Consider the following 17,968-nt stretch of genomic DNA (forward strand, 5'->3'; position numbering starts at 1 on the left):
TTTAAAGGTTTTGTTTGAGTTTTTAGACATGTTTTGGGTGATAAAATATTTTACTTTCCAGTTCAATTGAGAAGAGGTCTTAGTAATTTCTAGTTCAATTGAAAAGTAAGCAAAGTCTACCAATTGAACTCGATTCTACTTGTTGATTCGTTCTAGTGAGAGTTCATTAGTTCAATCACTTAGTTTCCTAATATATTATTTATACATATTTTTATTTCTCGCATTTCTCCCTCTATCAACCCCTTATTAATTTTAGAGAACATATTATTTCCATTAACAATAGGGGTCAACCCAAGGATCAAATTCAAGCCTCAAAATTTCATGTTAAAAAAATTCTCAAAAAATTCAATTTAGTTAATACAATAACTTGAGTATACATGTTAGTTGGTTAGGATGAGAGAGGGACTTATATCCTCCTTGATCTAGGTTCAAATGTTAGATTTAGCAAAATTTGATATTTTAGAGTGACAATGCATATGCTTTAAATCTATAGTTGATTAAAAATGTTAAGTGAAGACAACGAAAGGAGTAAACAATTCATACTCTAGTTATATTAAGATTTTGAGTAAAGATAAATTTAAACAGCATTGCTATAGCTCGCGACACATTTCATCCGGACATAATCATGAGACGTTTCCAACATATAAATTTGCTCCTCCCACAATACAAGGGAGGGTATTCTTGTAATTAAGAAAAAATGCAATTAGTGCAAATTAACCTGTTGGGAAACATTCGCTGTAAATTTTGTCGGGAGATTTAGCAATTTTCAAATTTAAATCCACTATTTATCGCCATAGTTTTAGTTTAATAATGAGTCAAATGAAGGTAATAAAAGTGTAAAAGATTAACATGTCTTTACATAAGGATTTTGGGGAACAAGTCCCTCAAATTGCTCAACTGATCGGAACATAACTTATTTGATAACAATAAGGACTATTGTAACAGGCCAAAGAGATAACAATGCAACTATAGAAGACCAATATAGTCATCTTGTTACCAAGGTTTTTACATATCAAGCATTGAATCTGTATAATGTCATCTTTAAGAAGGATCCATCTCTTCGACACATTTATAGAAAATGTAACCAATATTGTAATATTGTCTCATTTAAAAGAAAGCAACAATAACTTAATTTACAATAACAAAAAAGAAAAGAGATAATCAATGTGTTACATTATACCATCATCTTGTGTTCAGGCCTGTGAGTATATTCAAAATCAATGTGCACAAAAGCTCTTTCAACTTCAGGAAGTTGCTCAAGTTTCTCTTGAAGTGTCTCACCAATATTGTGTGCCTGATTTAAAGGCATGTCTTCTGGCAAAACAATGTCCACTTCAACAAAATAATGAGCCCCAAATGTGTATGCTCTCACAGTATCTATGTGCTTAACCTCTTCATGGTGATTCCATATTAGATATGTCAACTTTCCTAGAAAATCAGGTGGTGCTGTCCTTCCAATAAGAGATGATACATTCTCAATCACTGTCTTCACCCATGTATTAATTGTGTACAGTGCAATCTACATTCGATATTCACAATATCATAGTCATTAGATCAATCATGAAGTTGGCTAGCAGTAACAAATAACGAATAAACCATCAATTTTGTTCATGAACTTGCACACTCTCTCTTACTTCGTCCTCAAGTAAACAAAAAGAACAAGTAGTCGCTAATGTCTTGGGACACCTATTTCGTTAGTCTATGCTATTATATAATGATACACAATGTTACAGACTTATAGCACAAATTTGACAAAATGAGACATAAATGACAATCGTTAGAGACTACATGAGGGATAAAGTAGGAGAGAGTGTGCGTCTACAGACAAAATGATTCCCTTCAAAAATCAACTGCCTTATCTAAGCCGATGGTCGAGATTGTTTAAAATTGATTTAGTGATTGTGCAATCTGAGCCATACGATTAAAAATAATGGACGGGATTGATTATTGCGTGTTTTTGCAAGGAATCCGTGTCCCAGACAATTACTAGTTTACTCGAACAAAAAAAAAATCACACAACACAACAACCAATCTTCAAGAATTTAACGTTCCACAATCCAAATAATTGAAATCTAAGACCCTTGAGGAATTATGTGCAAGTCAAATTAGAGATTGCTAAATTAGAGATTGGTAACTATAAAATTTAGTGGTAGTAATGAACTCACAATAATAGCTCCCAATGGATCGATCCACCAATAGAACTTGACAGCCAACACAGCAGCAGCTAATCCAACTGAATTGGTAATAACATCAAAACAGTGGTCTTGTGCATAGGCTTTTACAATCTCGTTTGTAAACCTTCGACAGTATACCATTAAAATGAACTTCACAACGGTCACAGATACCATGATCGCGATCATCCATCTCAACTCACTATGATTCATTTCAGGTTTAGTCTATAAGACAGAATGAAACAAGCATTTAAACAGACAAGATTACAAGTAAGGTTCAGAAAATATAAACAAAAGCTTTGATTACTCATTCATAGTGAAACAAGTACTAATCTCAATTACCTTTGCAATAATTTGCCTGCCAGACTCGATCAAAATCTGCAATCCCAAGGTTGCCATCACTGATGCAAAAACAATGATACCCTGCATAACTAGTTTTTGTCAATATATAGGTATCTCTTTCAATGTCATCAAATGCAGATCGCAGAAAACTGGTTTATTCAAATTCTGTAACGTTGCAGTGCTATAGCGTTACAATAGTCGTTATTTGACATTGCAATGAGCCAATGACTATCATTTTCACTCATTCAATCACCAAACACTCTTGGAGGTTAAAAAATGAAGACTTACCACTGGCTGCATCCGTTTTTTTCCAATTGGATAGTGAAAATGGTTTGGTGTTTTCATGGCATTGGCAGTGAACCACAATATGAACCCCGACAAAAGATCCAAGAGAGAATCCAGGGTGGAAGCAATCACAGCTAATGATCTGCTCTCAATTGATGCATATACCTTTGCTGCAAATAGTACCAAGTTAACTGCATTTGACACATTAACTGCTAGCCTCTCACTTTTTGCTAGCTGCTTCATTTCATCCTGAGAATCATAGAGCTCACATATTAGTGATTCTGGTCAGCATAAAATCGACAATTTTTCAATAATAGCATACGAAAATCTTGACAAATTACTCAATAACATGTGTTTGTGATTATCAAGTTCAGATGCATGCTATTTTATGTGGTTTTTTAAACTTAGTCAGTTACATTTATAAACTATGGTACAAAACCGCGACCATAATGTAAATGTTTTAGAGGTCTCTGATGAAATCACAACTGAAATTGCTTCGGCATTGGCAACATTTGTTACAAAATAAGGAGCCTGTTTCAGTCGTGTTATTGGTGCCACGTTGGTAACAAGCGCGACAAAATAATCTACCTCGGTAAGACTTCCTGGAAAAAGTCCTGTTTCAGTCATAGTATCCATGTCATTATAGCCCTCAAGGAGCCTCTCCTGTTGTTTATAGTATTCTGCAACCTTGCGTTGCTTCTCTGAAATCAAAGACAACCAAAAAAACTCAAAAAGAAAACCATTTCACAAAGATAAGATTGAATTAAAGTAAAGCATATAGTAAAATAAACATGTTGAATAAAAATCTCATATATCAGTGACACATTTAAAATCCAGTTGGTTCAGAAGCTAGATCCAAGTATTATCTACAATTGTGCAGTTCCATTGAGCAAAAAAAAAATCATGTTGATTACAAATTCTTTTCTCAGAACCTCAAATTACTAACAAGAGATGTTAAAACTATTAAAATAACAGTTAGTAATAAAATATTTTAAGAAATTAAACCAAACAAAAAGTATGACAGTAGATAATCTCATTTTCAAGTAGGTACTAAAGGAGTTTAAAGCACATTTGCTATTATAAAAAGCAGATGGTCCAAAATTCTATAAGTGGACAACCTTTTGCATATTGCATATACTTTAAGAAAAGATAAAGGGTATTATAGAGGCTGATCTTCAAAGGGATTATGCTCCAATTTCCTAACTCAACATATCATACTTAATTAGTGGTAAAAAGACACATTCAAATTATGAATCACACCTTTTGCTATGAAGTACAAACACTGGACACGACACGGACACAGACACAGATAATAATTTGATGTAATCATGTGTCAGTATCGGATGCCGACACATGTCTGATACCGGAACATACTTAATTTGTGTCTGTTTTGTTATTGTTGATTATTGAATTAAAATGAAACTTATGGTATATTCTGTTACTCACAAAGGATATCTTTAGAACCCAACTAAAACTAATACAATCAAAATTCCAAACATAAACGGAAAAAACAACACACACAACACAAATATTCTCACCATCACCAAGAAGACTGCAAAAAAAAAAAAAAAAAAAAATAAACCAACCACTAAAAAATTATTCAACAATATGAAACTAACCCAACACTCATGAAAGATGTTTTTTAATTACTTCGGTGACTATAGTATATCATATATGAGTACATGGTTCATATAGGCACGTAATTGGTGAAAAGGTGATACCACCAACCAACACAATCAAAACAAGAATAAAATAGGGAACACAAAAACTCTTCCTACAAATCACATACACAAAAGTAGACACCGACACCGGACACGATAATGATGGTGAAAAATATACATTATTGATGGTCATTAACACTAATACACCTTCGGTATGAAGTGTTGTTTGGTCACTCTTACTATAAAAAATATTATTTCTAGTACAACAAAAAGTACTAGAAACAACATAAAACTCGTAATTAAAACATTAACAGAAACAAAATCGAAAAATGAACTGAGAGTGTATTAATATTTGAAAGTAATGCAACGACATCTTCAACTACATGCAACTATTGTGGTTGTGATTAGTGACATAAAACTTTTTATTTAGACTATGAAGTGTTGTTCAACAAAAGAGATGAAAGAGAAGAAAACAAGTTGAGACCTATGAACGACACTAACACGTGGACACTAGTAATAATTTCTGAAAACGACAAAATTGAATGTAATCACACAGTGTCCATGTCAGACACCGACACAAGGACACATCTTCAGAAGAAGAAAACGGAGAAAGAAAGAAAGGAGGGATTACTATACTTACTGTTACCGGGTTTGCGAACAAGGCCACTGAAAGTGAAGGAACGTGGTTGACGGTTATGATGATGGTGATGATGATGATCATGGTGATGATGTGGTAACTTAAACTCCTTCACATTCAGTTTCCATGATGATGATGAAGGTTCAACTCTCACACTTTCTCCGGTGTCGCTGCGGTCACTCTCCGACATGTTTTACAGGTTATATAATATAAAACGTAGTAACTACCTTTCGTTCTGAATCACTTATATAGAGAACAAGAAGAAGAAGCAACGGATGAAAAAAAAACCAGATTTTGAAATTGAACCGTCCGGTCTGGAGTGAACCAGTCATTCTGGTTCGGTCAAAATTCTGTAGACCATATCGTTTCAAAAGATTGACCTGTGTTGAATAATAAATGTTAGAGTAATGATATTTTGACATCCATTTGATGACAACTTTGTTGACAACCTTGTTTTTCTCACTTCTTATTGGTCAAAAACAATGGAGAGAGAAAAAGTAAGAGAGAGGATAACAATATCACGTGAGTATGAGAGAGAAAGTTGTCCAAAAGTTGTCAAAACGTGGTTGTCAAAATATCATTTCTCTAAATGTTATTAAAGGATTTAAAGTTATTACTTATTACCCAATTTCTTTTTTCTTTTTGAAAAATGATAACTAATGTCTCTAGGACACTAGTTAAAGAGATTAAAGATATAAATGAATATTCATGGTTGAGGATAATGTGATATTTTTTTGACAAAAACAAAACGATATTCATTCATTCAAATTGACACAAAGTACATCATTCAACACCGCTAAAACATAAATGATGAATATGCGAACAAACTCACAACAACTAAGTTAATAGCATATAACGACATAATACCTACAAAAATATATGATAAAATTAAAGTGACCGGAATACTCATGCCTCCGGATCTGCATCGTTGAAGCCTAAATCTTTGATTGAATAATCGATCTTTTCAATATGAATCAACTGAGCACCGCAATAAAACGAGAAATCAAACAACGTTGCACAAGACGACAAACAACACACCACCACCACACTCGGGTGACGAAATCAGGAAGAAAAAAAAAACTAGATCTATGTGAAAAATTAGTTATTTAGATTGAAAATAAAGAGAAAAAGATGAGTGATTTCTGGTCAAAAATTGACCCAAAACCACCCCCTCAATGAAGAATCTGGAAAAGAAAACCTAGAAAGGAAAAACTAAGGTCGGCTTGTTGGAGAGAGATGATTCTGACCAAAAATTGTTTTTTTTAATGTGATATTATTATTTGTTTTGGATAAATATGAAATATGTACCTTATCTATATCCGTGCGAATATCTGTTTAGTGGATAATTCATGGATTTTGAGATATCCGCAGGTTTATACAGAAACAACAAAGATCATGCATTTTCTTTTCTTTTTAGCTGAAATTTAAAAACAAAAGTTCAACATGCATTTTTTTTCTTTTTAGCAAAACATAATATTCATACATTACAATAACAACAAAGATCATTGACTCAACAAAAACATAAATAAATTTCCTTACATTTAATCTATATCTATAATTTTGCATTGTAATAAAAAAAAACTATATCTATATTATATATAAAGAAAATATCATATTTTGGCTCTTTTGGAATGATTTTTCTCTTTATCAAAATTACCCTCAACTTTCAATACAAATAACAAATATAATAAATAGAAAAACATAAATTTAAATATTAAAATAAAAGTGTTTTTTTTTGAAAGAAAATATTAAAATAAAAGTGTAACAACCACGATATGAATATATATATATATATATATATATATATATATATATATATGTATGTATGTTTAGTTTTTTCCCTTTATCTTTAAAAAAATGTAACAAACTAGATGTGTATATTCATACTTACTTTTTCATTATCTGAATTATACCCTTAAACAACTTTTTTAATAATAAAATTGTTGTTCATGTCATTAAAAAAAATAAGAATTTAGATTAGATTTTTTTATTATATTGTTGGTGTTATTGAAATAGATAATCATGATTAATTTGATTTGTTATAATTTGAAAGCAAAAACATTTATATTTTTACTTTTAATCAAAATTTCATAAATAAAACACCGTTCATAATTTTCAAACGTTAGCGCATTAAAAAAAGCGGAAAGACGTGAGTGCCAGTCATTTCGCTAGTAAAAATAAAGTTCTTTGATTTAACAAAAGCATAAATAAAGCTCATCATATTGAAGAAAAACAAAGCTTATTGCTTCAACAATCCCAACCACTTTTACTTCCTTTTAAAGGAGTGTAATACAGATTTGAAAAGTCATGTAATAATTAATAACACTCATAGTACCGAGGTTTTTTGCTTTGGAAGTTGAAAAGTATTAAGGTTATTTGTGTAATTTACTCTGTTTAATAGCGGGTACGGATATCCGTAGACGCGGATACCATTAAATCCGCATATGTATCCATTAATTATCGACTAGTTAAAATATCCGTTTATTTTATTCATGGATATCTATTAAGGTATCTTCTCTGTGTTTGTGATGGATTTTATCTGCAATCCACGAGTGCATATTTTTTCGCCATCCTTAAAAGAGACTAACATTGTAAATTATTTTGGAACTTACGTAGTCAAACATTTAAAAATGTGAATAACTCTTTTGAATGAAAAATTTTCTACTTTGGTTTTCTTTAACTAGTGTATGGTGACACTAGTTAATATAACCCTTGTTTTTACACCTTCTAATTTTTGGGGGTCAAATAGTCTACTAATTAGATTTACGCACTTTTAAAGTATGATGAATTGAGAAATTAGAAGTTCGAACTTCAATCACCGTAAATAATGTTTATGACAACTACAAACTAAGTTCTCCTGGAGAGAGCAATATGCATGGACGGTGAGTAGGGATGCAGCTTCGTGGACCGCTCGTCGGCTATTGACTTCTCGAGTATGCAAGGCATTTTTTCTTCAATAAAAAAAGTTTTCTTCAATTATTATTAAAGTAAAAGGATGATTGTTGATTAGTGTCAGAAAATAGTTAAAAATCATGTACATTTTAGACACTTTGATTACTTATTCTGCAAGTTACTTCTTGAAAAGCTCAATAATAATGAACAATTGTCAATTTCTGCTTTTTATGTCTTACCCTGAACTTTTGTGTAGGAAATTGCTTGTGAAGGCATTTAGGAAGCAAGGAAACAAAGAAAAATGCAAAGGTAGGCTCGCCATGGTGAGGAAGAAGCGAGCCAAGTCAAAGAGCATCAAATTCAAGATTATCAAGGCTCGCCACAACGAGACAAAGCGAAGAAATAGCGACAAGGCTCACAACAACGAGCAGGAAGTGAGAACAAGGCAACTTAAGTTAGAGAGCTTCCATTTTGAGAAGTCCCTTGCGTGACCAAGCGAGGTCATGGCGAGCTAGCTCGCCATGGCGAGCCTACAATGAGTCAAGTCAGAGAGTCAGGAATCCAGAGAAGCAGCGCGTCGCCACAGCGATCCGGGCCCTCGCCATGGTGAGCAAAGGCGGTTTCAGGCCACTTGCTTACGTGGCAGAAATCCACTTGTGAAGAAAGCTTCGCTTGCCATAGTGAGCATCACTTCGCTCGACGAGCAGTCACTTATCAGAAAGACTATAAAAGTCATTCTTTCATTTCCAGTCACTAATTATCTTCTGTTTTAGAGTGAGACATTGACGAATTGGAAGGAGAAACTTAAGACAAGAGTGTTAAGAAGTGGAATCAACAAGGTTCATTGAGAAATCACAAATCTTGCTATGTATTTTACTTATTTCTTCCAATTTTGCAAAGCTACCATGACAATGAGTAGCTAAATCTCATTTGTTGGGATTAAATGTAACAAAACAAACACAATATGTATTCCTTATGATCTTTGCAATATATGATTCTAATGTTATTTGATATTGATTTTATCCTTGTTATTCATGCTTAACTTATGATTTAAATTGTTATTGAAAAGTACTTTTTGAATCAAGATCTAGGAAAAACATCTATTAAACCCTAAATACTAGAAATGGTTTTAGGTTTTGATAACCACATCTTGTATCAAGTCTTAATGCGATTGTATTGCTTAATAGGCTGAGAAATTATCGATTAAACAATAAGCTTGAACTCACGACATTATTTAGACATAAACGATGTTCATCGAGTGATACATGGTAATATAGAGTGATAGCTAGAATCTATATGCCTGATTATGAGAATATATGCGACGTTTGGTTAGTGAAGTCTAATCCCTGCAGTTTTAAGTCTCTGTTCAACTCAGTTTATTTTACCGCATTATAGTTTGAATAGTTTTTCGCAACAAACAATCTTATAAACCCTTAACTTAGAATGATAATCATAGTACTTTTGATACTACATCAAAATGTCCTCTAAAACGGCGCCATTTTGATGTAGTATCAAAAGTAAGTATATTTAAGTATCATTTTCACAGGGCCTAGTGCGATATTATAAGTCGTTCAACAATTCAACAATTATATACGTACACTATTACTTTAAGGACATTTTTCGAACACTTCATTTTTTTCCTTTTTATATCTTCAAATCACTCTCTATATATAACACAACTCAAATCTTTATGTTCATTATTGTGAAATGTTTAAAGATAATATTGTGAATTGTTTAAAGATAATAAATAAGAATTATTAGCATTAATGTAATGTTTCTATTAAATAAAAATACGTAAAAATCCGTTAAATTTTTTAATAATAACGTTCCGGATTTTGATCTAAGAAAATTGGGGCCTAATTCATTTTCATCTTTTCAAAAACACTAGTATCTTTTTTCAATCATTAATAATAAATTCTTTACAAAATTCTATATAAAATTCTTAACATAGTTTAACTACTCTTAACTATATCTTCAAATTATTTTTAAAATCACAATTCAATAAAAAAAAACTCAACGTTGTCCCCGTACGCGCTTCAAGCAAAATACGAAAGCATATACCATCTCTTCTTGGTATCTAAAATGTTAGTGTAAGGGGTCAACTTCCATAAACCACAAACCATTCAAATCAAACGAAATATACGATACAATATTACAAAATAAATTGTACAAGACATAAGCTGCCAAAAGGAAAAGAAATACTCACAAATCATTCTTCTTTTAGTTTATGTTTAAGTTCTTATGCAACGCTATTATGTAAATACTTTAAATATGGAGCGTATCCATATTAGATATGTATCACGTATCAAATACCAATATTCCGTGGATACTTATGAAGACATACTCAAGAAGTATCATAAGTTTTTAACTTTAAAAAAATATTTGATCGAATACTTATAGGATACATCACGGATACACACAGATACTTGTTGTGAGAATTTGGTTGTTATGCTAATAATTCAACTCTAGGTATGAATCAACAGAGTGCATTGATAAACCATATTTAAAATGTATGTTTTTTGTGGATGATGGGAGTGAGGGAGAGGGAGGGAGAGGGAGGGAGAGAGAGAGAGAGAGCAATATATTAAATAAAATTTATTTTAAGTTCTTTTAAAAACACTTTTGTTGATATCAGGGCCGTTCCTGTTAAATTGGAGGTCTGGCTCTCTTAGCAAAAAGAGGCCCCTAAAAAAATATAATTTTTTAAAAAGAGAAAAAAAAAACTATAATATTTTATTTATTTTATATTTTTAGAGAGTAATTATAAATATTTGTTGTTAGAACTTTGCAATTTTATAGAACAAAGGTCATTAGACCTCAAATAGAAGGAGAAAAACATTATTTTTAGAGAATAAAGAATGTTGAAGACATATAGACCTCAAATTAATTAAAACTAGGCCAAAAAAGACCCTATCATGTTGGAAAAAATACAATTAAAAGAATATAAAGAAAAATACAATTAAAAGAATATAAAGATTTGCCATCCCTGAGAGTTGAACCATAGACACAAAGCATAATACTACCATGCTTAACCACTAGATGCTTAACCACTGGGCCGCGCCTTCGGAACTTCTAATGCTACAATGTTATGTGTATATATGAATATTTTCAGAATTCTGCTCTTCCCTCGGCACAAAACACTCGCGCCCTGCAGTCATACCCAAAATACCCCTGCTTTACTTAAGTAACGCTGTGCTACTTAAGTAACGCTGCGCAGCTTAACTCACGTAGCGTGAGTTAAGTAACACAGAGTTACTGTTTTAATACAAAATCCATCAGTCCAAGCACCATTTTCTTTCACTCCACCTTCAAAAACCCAAAAAGTGCGAATTTTTGGGTCAAAATCCTCATCCAAAATCATTGCAAATCATCAGGAAGCAAGTTTCTACGATCATCAAGCACCAAATATCAGGTATTGTATCATCAAAACTCATCTCATTTTGCTGGTTTTTGTGCTTGGTTCGTCTGTTTTTCGTAGGCAGTAGGGCTTGGCGCGCAAGTTAACTTGCGCAAGTGTTAAAGGATGCATGACTTAAGTCACACAGGAGTTAATGTGTTGCGTGACTTAAGTCACGCCACTGTACAATCCTGTTTATTTTTTGCACCACTTTTGTTCTTGGTTAGCTTGTCCCACAAGTAATTTATTTATTCTTCCTTTGTTATTTTTATATTCAATAGGTATATAGTGAGATGGTTGACAATGTCGCGGGTGATGACGTTGAACCAAAACCGGCCAAAAATGAAGCTTCTGGCGATGTCAAACCAACCGTTAATGTGAAACCATTTAAAGTCAATATTTCATTTCAAGCTCGCATTGGTAAAATTGAAGAACCTAAACCGGTACCTATCGGTGTTGTTTGCAAAGGTCGTGACACTGCCTCATTTTTTACAACAAATGCAAGATGAAGAGAGCGACATGAGTTACATGATTGGGTTCGTCGACAAGGGGTAAGGGCCGGATTTAGTGTTTGTATAGATAAATCCGTTATAAAAAGGCCGTACTTGACGATGCAATGTGAAAGGAGTGGGATATACAAGCCACCTAAGACGAGGAAGAAACTGAACCTTGAAGGCATCGGCTCAAGGAAATGTAATTCTCCGTTTAGGTTGAAAGGTTTCTTTGATAAGGATACAAATGATTGGTGGCTTGCAATGCTTTGTGGAATGCACAACCATGACTTTGATGAAAAGTTATCCGGACACCTTATTGCGGGTAGACTTAGTGCAAAGGAGAAGAAAAAAGTTATCGACATGACAAAGAGCTTGACGGTGCCTCAGAATATTCTCACCAATTTGAAGCAAAATAACAAAGAAAGTGTGACAACTATCAAGCAAGTGTACAATGTGCGAACAAGATGGCGCAAGGGGGAAAGAGGTAACATGACGGAGTTGCAATACTTGATTTTGAAGTTGGTGGAGCATAAATATGTCTACTACACAAGATGAAATAGTGAGCAAACCACTCTTGAAGACATGTTTTTTGCTCATCCAGAGTAAATTAAATTGCTCAACACTTTCCCGACCGTTTTGGTCATGGACTCCACTTACAAGACCAACAACTACTGAATGCCGTTGTTTGAGATAGTTGGTTGCACCTCTACAAAAATGACGTATTCCGTTGGTTTCGTCTTTCTTCACTTTGAACTAGAGGATAACTTTACTTGGGAACTTACGATGGTGAAAGGTCTTTTGTCCTCAAAAGACAACATGCCTAAGGTGATTGTCACCGACAGAGATGGTGCTTTAATGAAGGCCGCTGGCACAGTTTTCCCTGAAACATACACCATGCTTTGTTTTTTTTTCATATTGGGAAGAATGTAAGGGCTAAGTGCATCACACATTGTAAAGTTAACGATTGTTGATTTTTTTCATATTTTTTGGTGGCCGGTTATGTCACACCAATTATCGCTCGCATTAGGTTCTCTCTAATTATTCAACTATTTATGAATTTGTGTCCGTATTGTTGATTTTTAATGAATTTGTGTTTATGTAATTTAACGATGAATTTGGGTCATTTTGAACGTTTATGTGAGATTATGTAATTTTAGAAATTTATGGACAAATTTGTGTAATTTGGATCGTTTACATGTCATTAAGTGTGTTTAAGTGATTATGGGTCATTACCGGCGAATTTGTGAAATTTGGACCGTTTGGATCGTTATGTGTGATTACATGATTGTGAGAAAAACTACGTTTTTGTGTAATTTTGATTGATTATGTCGTATTATCTGATAATCTTGTTAAACTAGCGTAATTCGGTTCAATTATGAGTGTGTAAAGATTACGAATCATTAGTGACACAGTTTGCATTGAATGCATATCAGTACAACATTTAATGTTGTACTGATATATCAGTAGCGCGTGAGTTAACTCGCACATGTGTTAACACTATGCGTCAGTTAACTCACGCAGTGTTCTACACATGTGCAACTTAAGTGACGCAGCGTTAGTTAACTAACGCATAGTTTTACACTTGCGTTAGTTAACTAACGCAGGGGTATTTTGGTCAGTTTGGCTGGGTGCGAGCGAAAAGTGTAGGGGGAGAGCAGAATTCATATTTTTAGTACATCATATATTAAAAAAAAAATTGGGCCCCAAAGTTGGGGAGGCCCGGCTCTATAGAGCCGTTTGCATCTCCCCAGGAATGGCCCTGGTTGATATTCTAACGTATGGATGAAAATAAATCATTACTAATTTTTTTAAAGAAAAATCATTACTCTTATTTACACAAACTCTAATGTGTTTTTTTTAATGGAATTCTATAACGCCTCTTGATCTCTCTCACACACACACACACACACACACACACACACACACACACACACACACACACACATATATATATATATATATATATTCTCTCAAATATATATATATATATATATATATATATATATATATATATATATATATATCCATATATCCTTATTTATTAATTTTGTTACGTCTGCAGTAACTTAACCTAATTTTTTCCCGCTCATTTGCTTTATTAGGTTGGCAATTATTTAACCTAACAAATTCCATCTAAAAAAAATGCATTGCTCACCAATTTCATTCCTATCCGCTTGCCTTTTTTTTTGAAGAAAATATTTTCTACAATATCAATGATCACGTATGATCCTTCTATTTTATATATTTTTTTTTTGGTCAAGAATTTTACACTTTTTTTTTTGGATTTTTTTTTTAATTTCATGCCTGTTTTTTTGACATCCTTATTTATTAATACGTCTGGAGCAATTTAACCTAATTTTTTTCCGCTCATTTGCTTTATTAGGTTTGCAATTATTTAACCTAACAAATTCCATCTAAAAAAATGCATTGCACACCAATTTCATTCATATCCGCTTGCCTTTTTTTTTGAAGAAAATATTTTCTACCATATCAATGATCTTACGGGTTAAAGATTATTTATTAGTCTCTATTATAGTCGAGAAAACCCGTGCGACGCACGGGTCAAAAGTCTAGTGTATATATATATATATATATATATATATATATATATATATATATATATATATATTTGTAAATTGGGATCTTTATAATTATATATAAATAAAGAATAATCAGTTTTCGTGAGCTTTTACTCAGTTGGTAGGGGCATATAACTAAGCCAACACATAACTCCACTTTATATGTATCGGAGGAAAATCGATATTCAACCAGATCCGCCATACAAACTACCTAAAGGGCCTGACAAGTGACACAGTTTACAGTTTGAAGACAAACTAGCCATGACAACTAGAATGACTCTTTTTTCAACCTTCACTATCTTGTTATATATTGATGATCAGATTTAGGCAAGTGTACCAAATCGTTTGTCAAGTAATAAAGTGATAAGTAGAGTATTTGTTAGGGTTTTAGACATGTGTTGGCTGCATTTTGTTAAAACTTTAGTTCTAGCAAGATTTCAGACACAATGTCTTAACATGTGGGTACCAGATCATAGCGTGCCTTGTTCCGCTTCTTGGAGATTCGTTTTAAAATGTGAGGATTTTCATATAATATCTAGAGATTTATTTCACGTGAAGAGTTGACCAAGAAAGCGTGGTTCTAGAAGAAGAGAAAGACGGTTTATACTTAGCTTAGTTCTTAAGATTGTAGTTGCAACAATTAAGGAAACATCTGATCTGCTTCAGAATATATGTGCAGAAATATCGTTATTCAGCTGATCTTTAGCCGGATTTGTGCATCAAGCCCATTCAACAAGCAGGCTATATAAACAAAGACAGAAGACCTAATTGTTCACTGAAGTCGCAATTTACTAGAGAGTCTTTTAGGGTTTGAGTCTTAGTGATTTGTGAGCCACTCCAGTGTCATATTGATGCTAGAGCTGGACTGTTTTTGAGTTGTAATTTTGAATCACTCGTAAGCTTTGAAGCAATAGTGAATTCTATCTTTCACGGAGTATGCCTCCATTATCTTTTATTAATAGGACGATCACTGTGTTATGATTAAGAGGAAGTGAGTAGGGGATCTCATATCTAGGGCTGGTGAGAGTCTTAGGTAGAAATTGTACGAGTAGTGATTAAGTGAGAAGCTAGTAGACCATGGTTTTTATGTATGCTTTGAATTGATACTACTATAGTGAATTTCCTTCCTGGCTTGGTAGCCCCCAGACGTAAGTGATGTTTCACTGAACTGGGTTAACAAACACCTTGTGCCTTTTACTTCTTGTACATCTTTTATTGTTTGTTGACAAAGTTATTACGAAGTCCTAACATCATTCTTGACATCTGTTTGGACATCGTACCTAGCATCTTGTCTGAGTGCTGGAATTTTAGTATTGTATCCACAATGATTGATGTTTCAACTAGACAATTCACGTTATTTATTTGAGAACAATAAAACAATTAAATAAAAGATAAAATGGGTTTTGCAATTTAGTTTGTTTGCGCAGAGCAAGAGTTTAGGAGTAACTCGTTTTGATTGCAGAATGTTAGTGGCGGTTAGTATCTATTTATTTATTTGTTGGAATTAATTAATGGTCAAGCGTTATTCAAGTATTGGTTTTACATTTTTTATTCAAAAGACGAGTTTGTGGGGTTTAATTTCCTATCAGCTGTCGAGTTAAACCTACTGATCACACGAGTTTGTACATGTGGTACCTTTCTCTCTGAGAGGTTTGGTTTCATTCCCTTCCAGCTATTGAGTTGCAACCTTACACCAGAGTTTCTACACGGGTTAGTGCTTAGGGTGGACAATCCTGTAGGGAGATGAACCTTCATGCATAGAGGTATGTGGGGTTCTTACTCTATTATAGGTAATTGAAACAATGACTTAAATTAGGGTTACCTAAATTCTCAATGGTCCTAAGGGTTCTCTCGTCTATTGAATCTCAGAAGTTCATCTTACATACTCTTCCACTCGGTAGTTCTACAAATAGATAACCCTATCTTATTTACCATAGTAAGGATGAAAGGAGAACAAAGTTACTATGCTAATTTAATTCCTTGAAGTTACTACTGTTTCCCTAATTATCGTAATCATTATCTTAGTCACTTTCTGATTCAGTTATCTTTTCATCAATACTAGGTATGTTATTTCCTTATGTCCAGTTATCTGAGGGTTGGTTTGCATGCTAAAGAAATAAATAATTCACATAATAAAATTAAATCGGACTCATAAAGTATCTGAATAAAGAACTTAAATTAAATAATCCAACAAATCAAATAGAGGTTCATCTTAGAACCCTACTGATGGTCGGATAGGGCAAGTGTACCAAATCGTTTACCAAGTAATAAAGTGATAAATAGAGTATTGTATCCACAGGGATTGTCGTTTCGTCCAAACAATTCGTGTTACTTATTTTTGTAAGTTTGACGATATAAAAAATAAGGGTTAGATATCTTGCAATAGTTATCTATTTGCAACAGAGCAAGTTTACCTGTTTTGGTTGCAGAAATTTAAGCAGCGGTTAGGATTCTTCGAATCCCCTCTGTTTATATTGTTGGATAATAAATAACATTCATGTCGCGTTTATTTATCTTAGGTAGACTATACAGGTGATGAGGCCGTTGAGACGTTTCTAACCTAGTCAATCGTCAAGTTGCACCTGCTGATCGCACGGTGGTCCTTACGCACAGGGTCTTACTCTCCCAGTTGATTATAGGTCTATCCCTCCGATGGCTAACTGCACTTCCTGATCGCAGGGTGATCCTTACATGTGGGGTCTTGTTAATTCAAAGGTAATTGAAGTATAGACTTAAATTGACATTTTAGTTTTTCCCAAGGCAATGAAGGCAAATGTTAGATCAGCCCATCTATGAATCTTAGGACACTCATAGCACACCCTCTCTCTGCTCTTAGTAGTTCTACAAATGGGCAGCCCTATCTCATCTACCTTACCAAGGGTTTTAAGAGAATGGTTATATCTAGGTTTATTCCCTGGAGTGTCTTGTTTCCTTAATTACTAACCAATTACATCCTAGGTTCAACAGAGTTACTACCCAGTCTTAGTAATGTCACCTCCTAAGTACTTACTGCTAGGGTCAACTCGCTTTTGGTATCTTTCGCTAGTTACTAACTAATTACTTCCTAGACAGATAGTTACTAGTATCATGCTATAAATATCAAGATATAAGCAGCAAGATAGTTATACAAATGTTACGCCCTGTCATAATCTAAGTACCTAATCTAGGGTTACGTTCCTTTGAAACAAATAACTAAATAAAACTTAATAGCGAACAAAAAATAAATAAAATATAAACGACATTAAATAAATATCCAACAAAAATAAACAGAGGTTCATCTTAGAACTCTAACCTAAAAAGAATTAGTTACACATGGTAATTAAAAACAAATTACTAAAGATAAAAACATACCCTAGAAAATCAAGGAGAAGATAGAAACTCTTCTGAAGCCCCAAAGTTGCCTTCCTCTTAAACTACCATAGTTCTGAATGAGAAATTCTGAATGTGGAAGGATAGTATTTATAGTGAGAGTTTCTAACTAGGTTTGAGCTAAAAACGTGGGCTAAACCC

General features: G+C 33.3%; 1 protein-coding gene and 1 pseudogene across 2 annotated transcripts; one reads left to right on the top strand and one right to left on the bottom strand.

The window, feature by feature from the left end:
- Positions 1 to 939: 939 nt before the first annotated feature.
- LOC146898807 (metal tolerance protein 10-like) lies at positions 940 to 5,321 on the bottom strand. 2 transcript variants are annotated; one of them, XM_085732486.1, is made up of 6 exons: positions 5,100 to 5,321; positions 3,387 to 3,499; positions 2,802 to 3,047; positions 2,514 to 2,594; positions 2,166 to 2,396; positions 940 to 1,519 (listed from the first exon to the last, which is right to left on the bottom strand). In XM_085732486.1, the coding sequence occupies exons 1-6, from the start codon at positions 5,284 to 5,286 to the stop codon at positions 1,175 to 1,177; spliced, it is 1,203 nt and encodes a 400-aa protein (XP_085588612.1). In that variant the 5' UTR covers positions 5,287 to 5,321; the 3' UTR covers positions 940 to 1,174. The 2 variants fall into 2 exon arrangements, with proteins under 2 accessions (XP_085588612.1, XP_085588613.1); XM_085732487.1 differs by having other exon boundaries at positions 3,917 to 5,321.
- A 6,357-nt stretch (positions 5,322 to 11,678) lies between these two features.
- Positions 11,679 to 12,485, top strand: LOC146898808 (uncharacterized; annotated as a pseudogene).
- Positions 12,486 to 17,968: the final 5,483 nt, after the last annotated feature.

This window comes from Medicago sativa, chromosome 8 (assembly GCF_051527215.1).
Source record: "Medicago sativa cultivar Bolivia chromosome 8, Bolivia_mono, whole genome shotgun sequence".
NCBI lineage: Eukaryota > Viridiplantae > Streptophyta > Magnoliopsida > Fabales > Fabaceae > Medicago > Medicago sativa.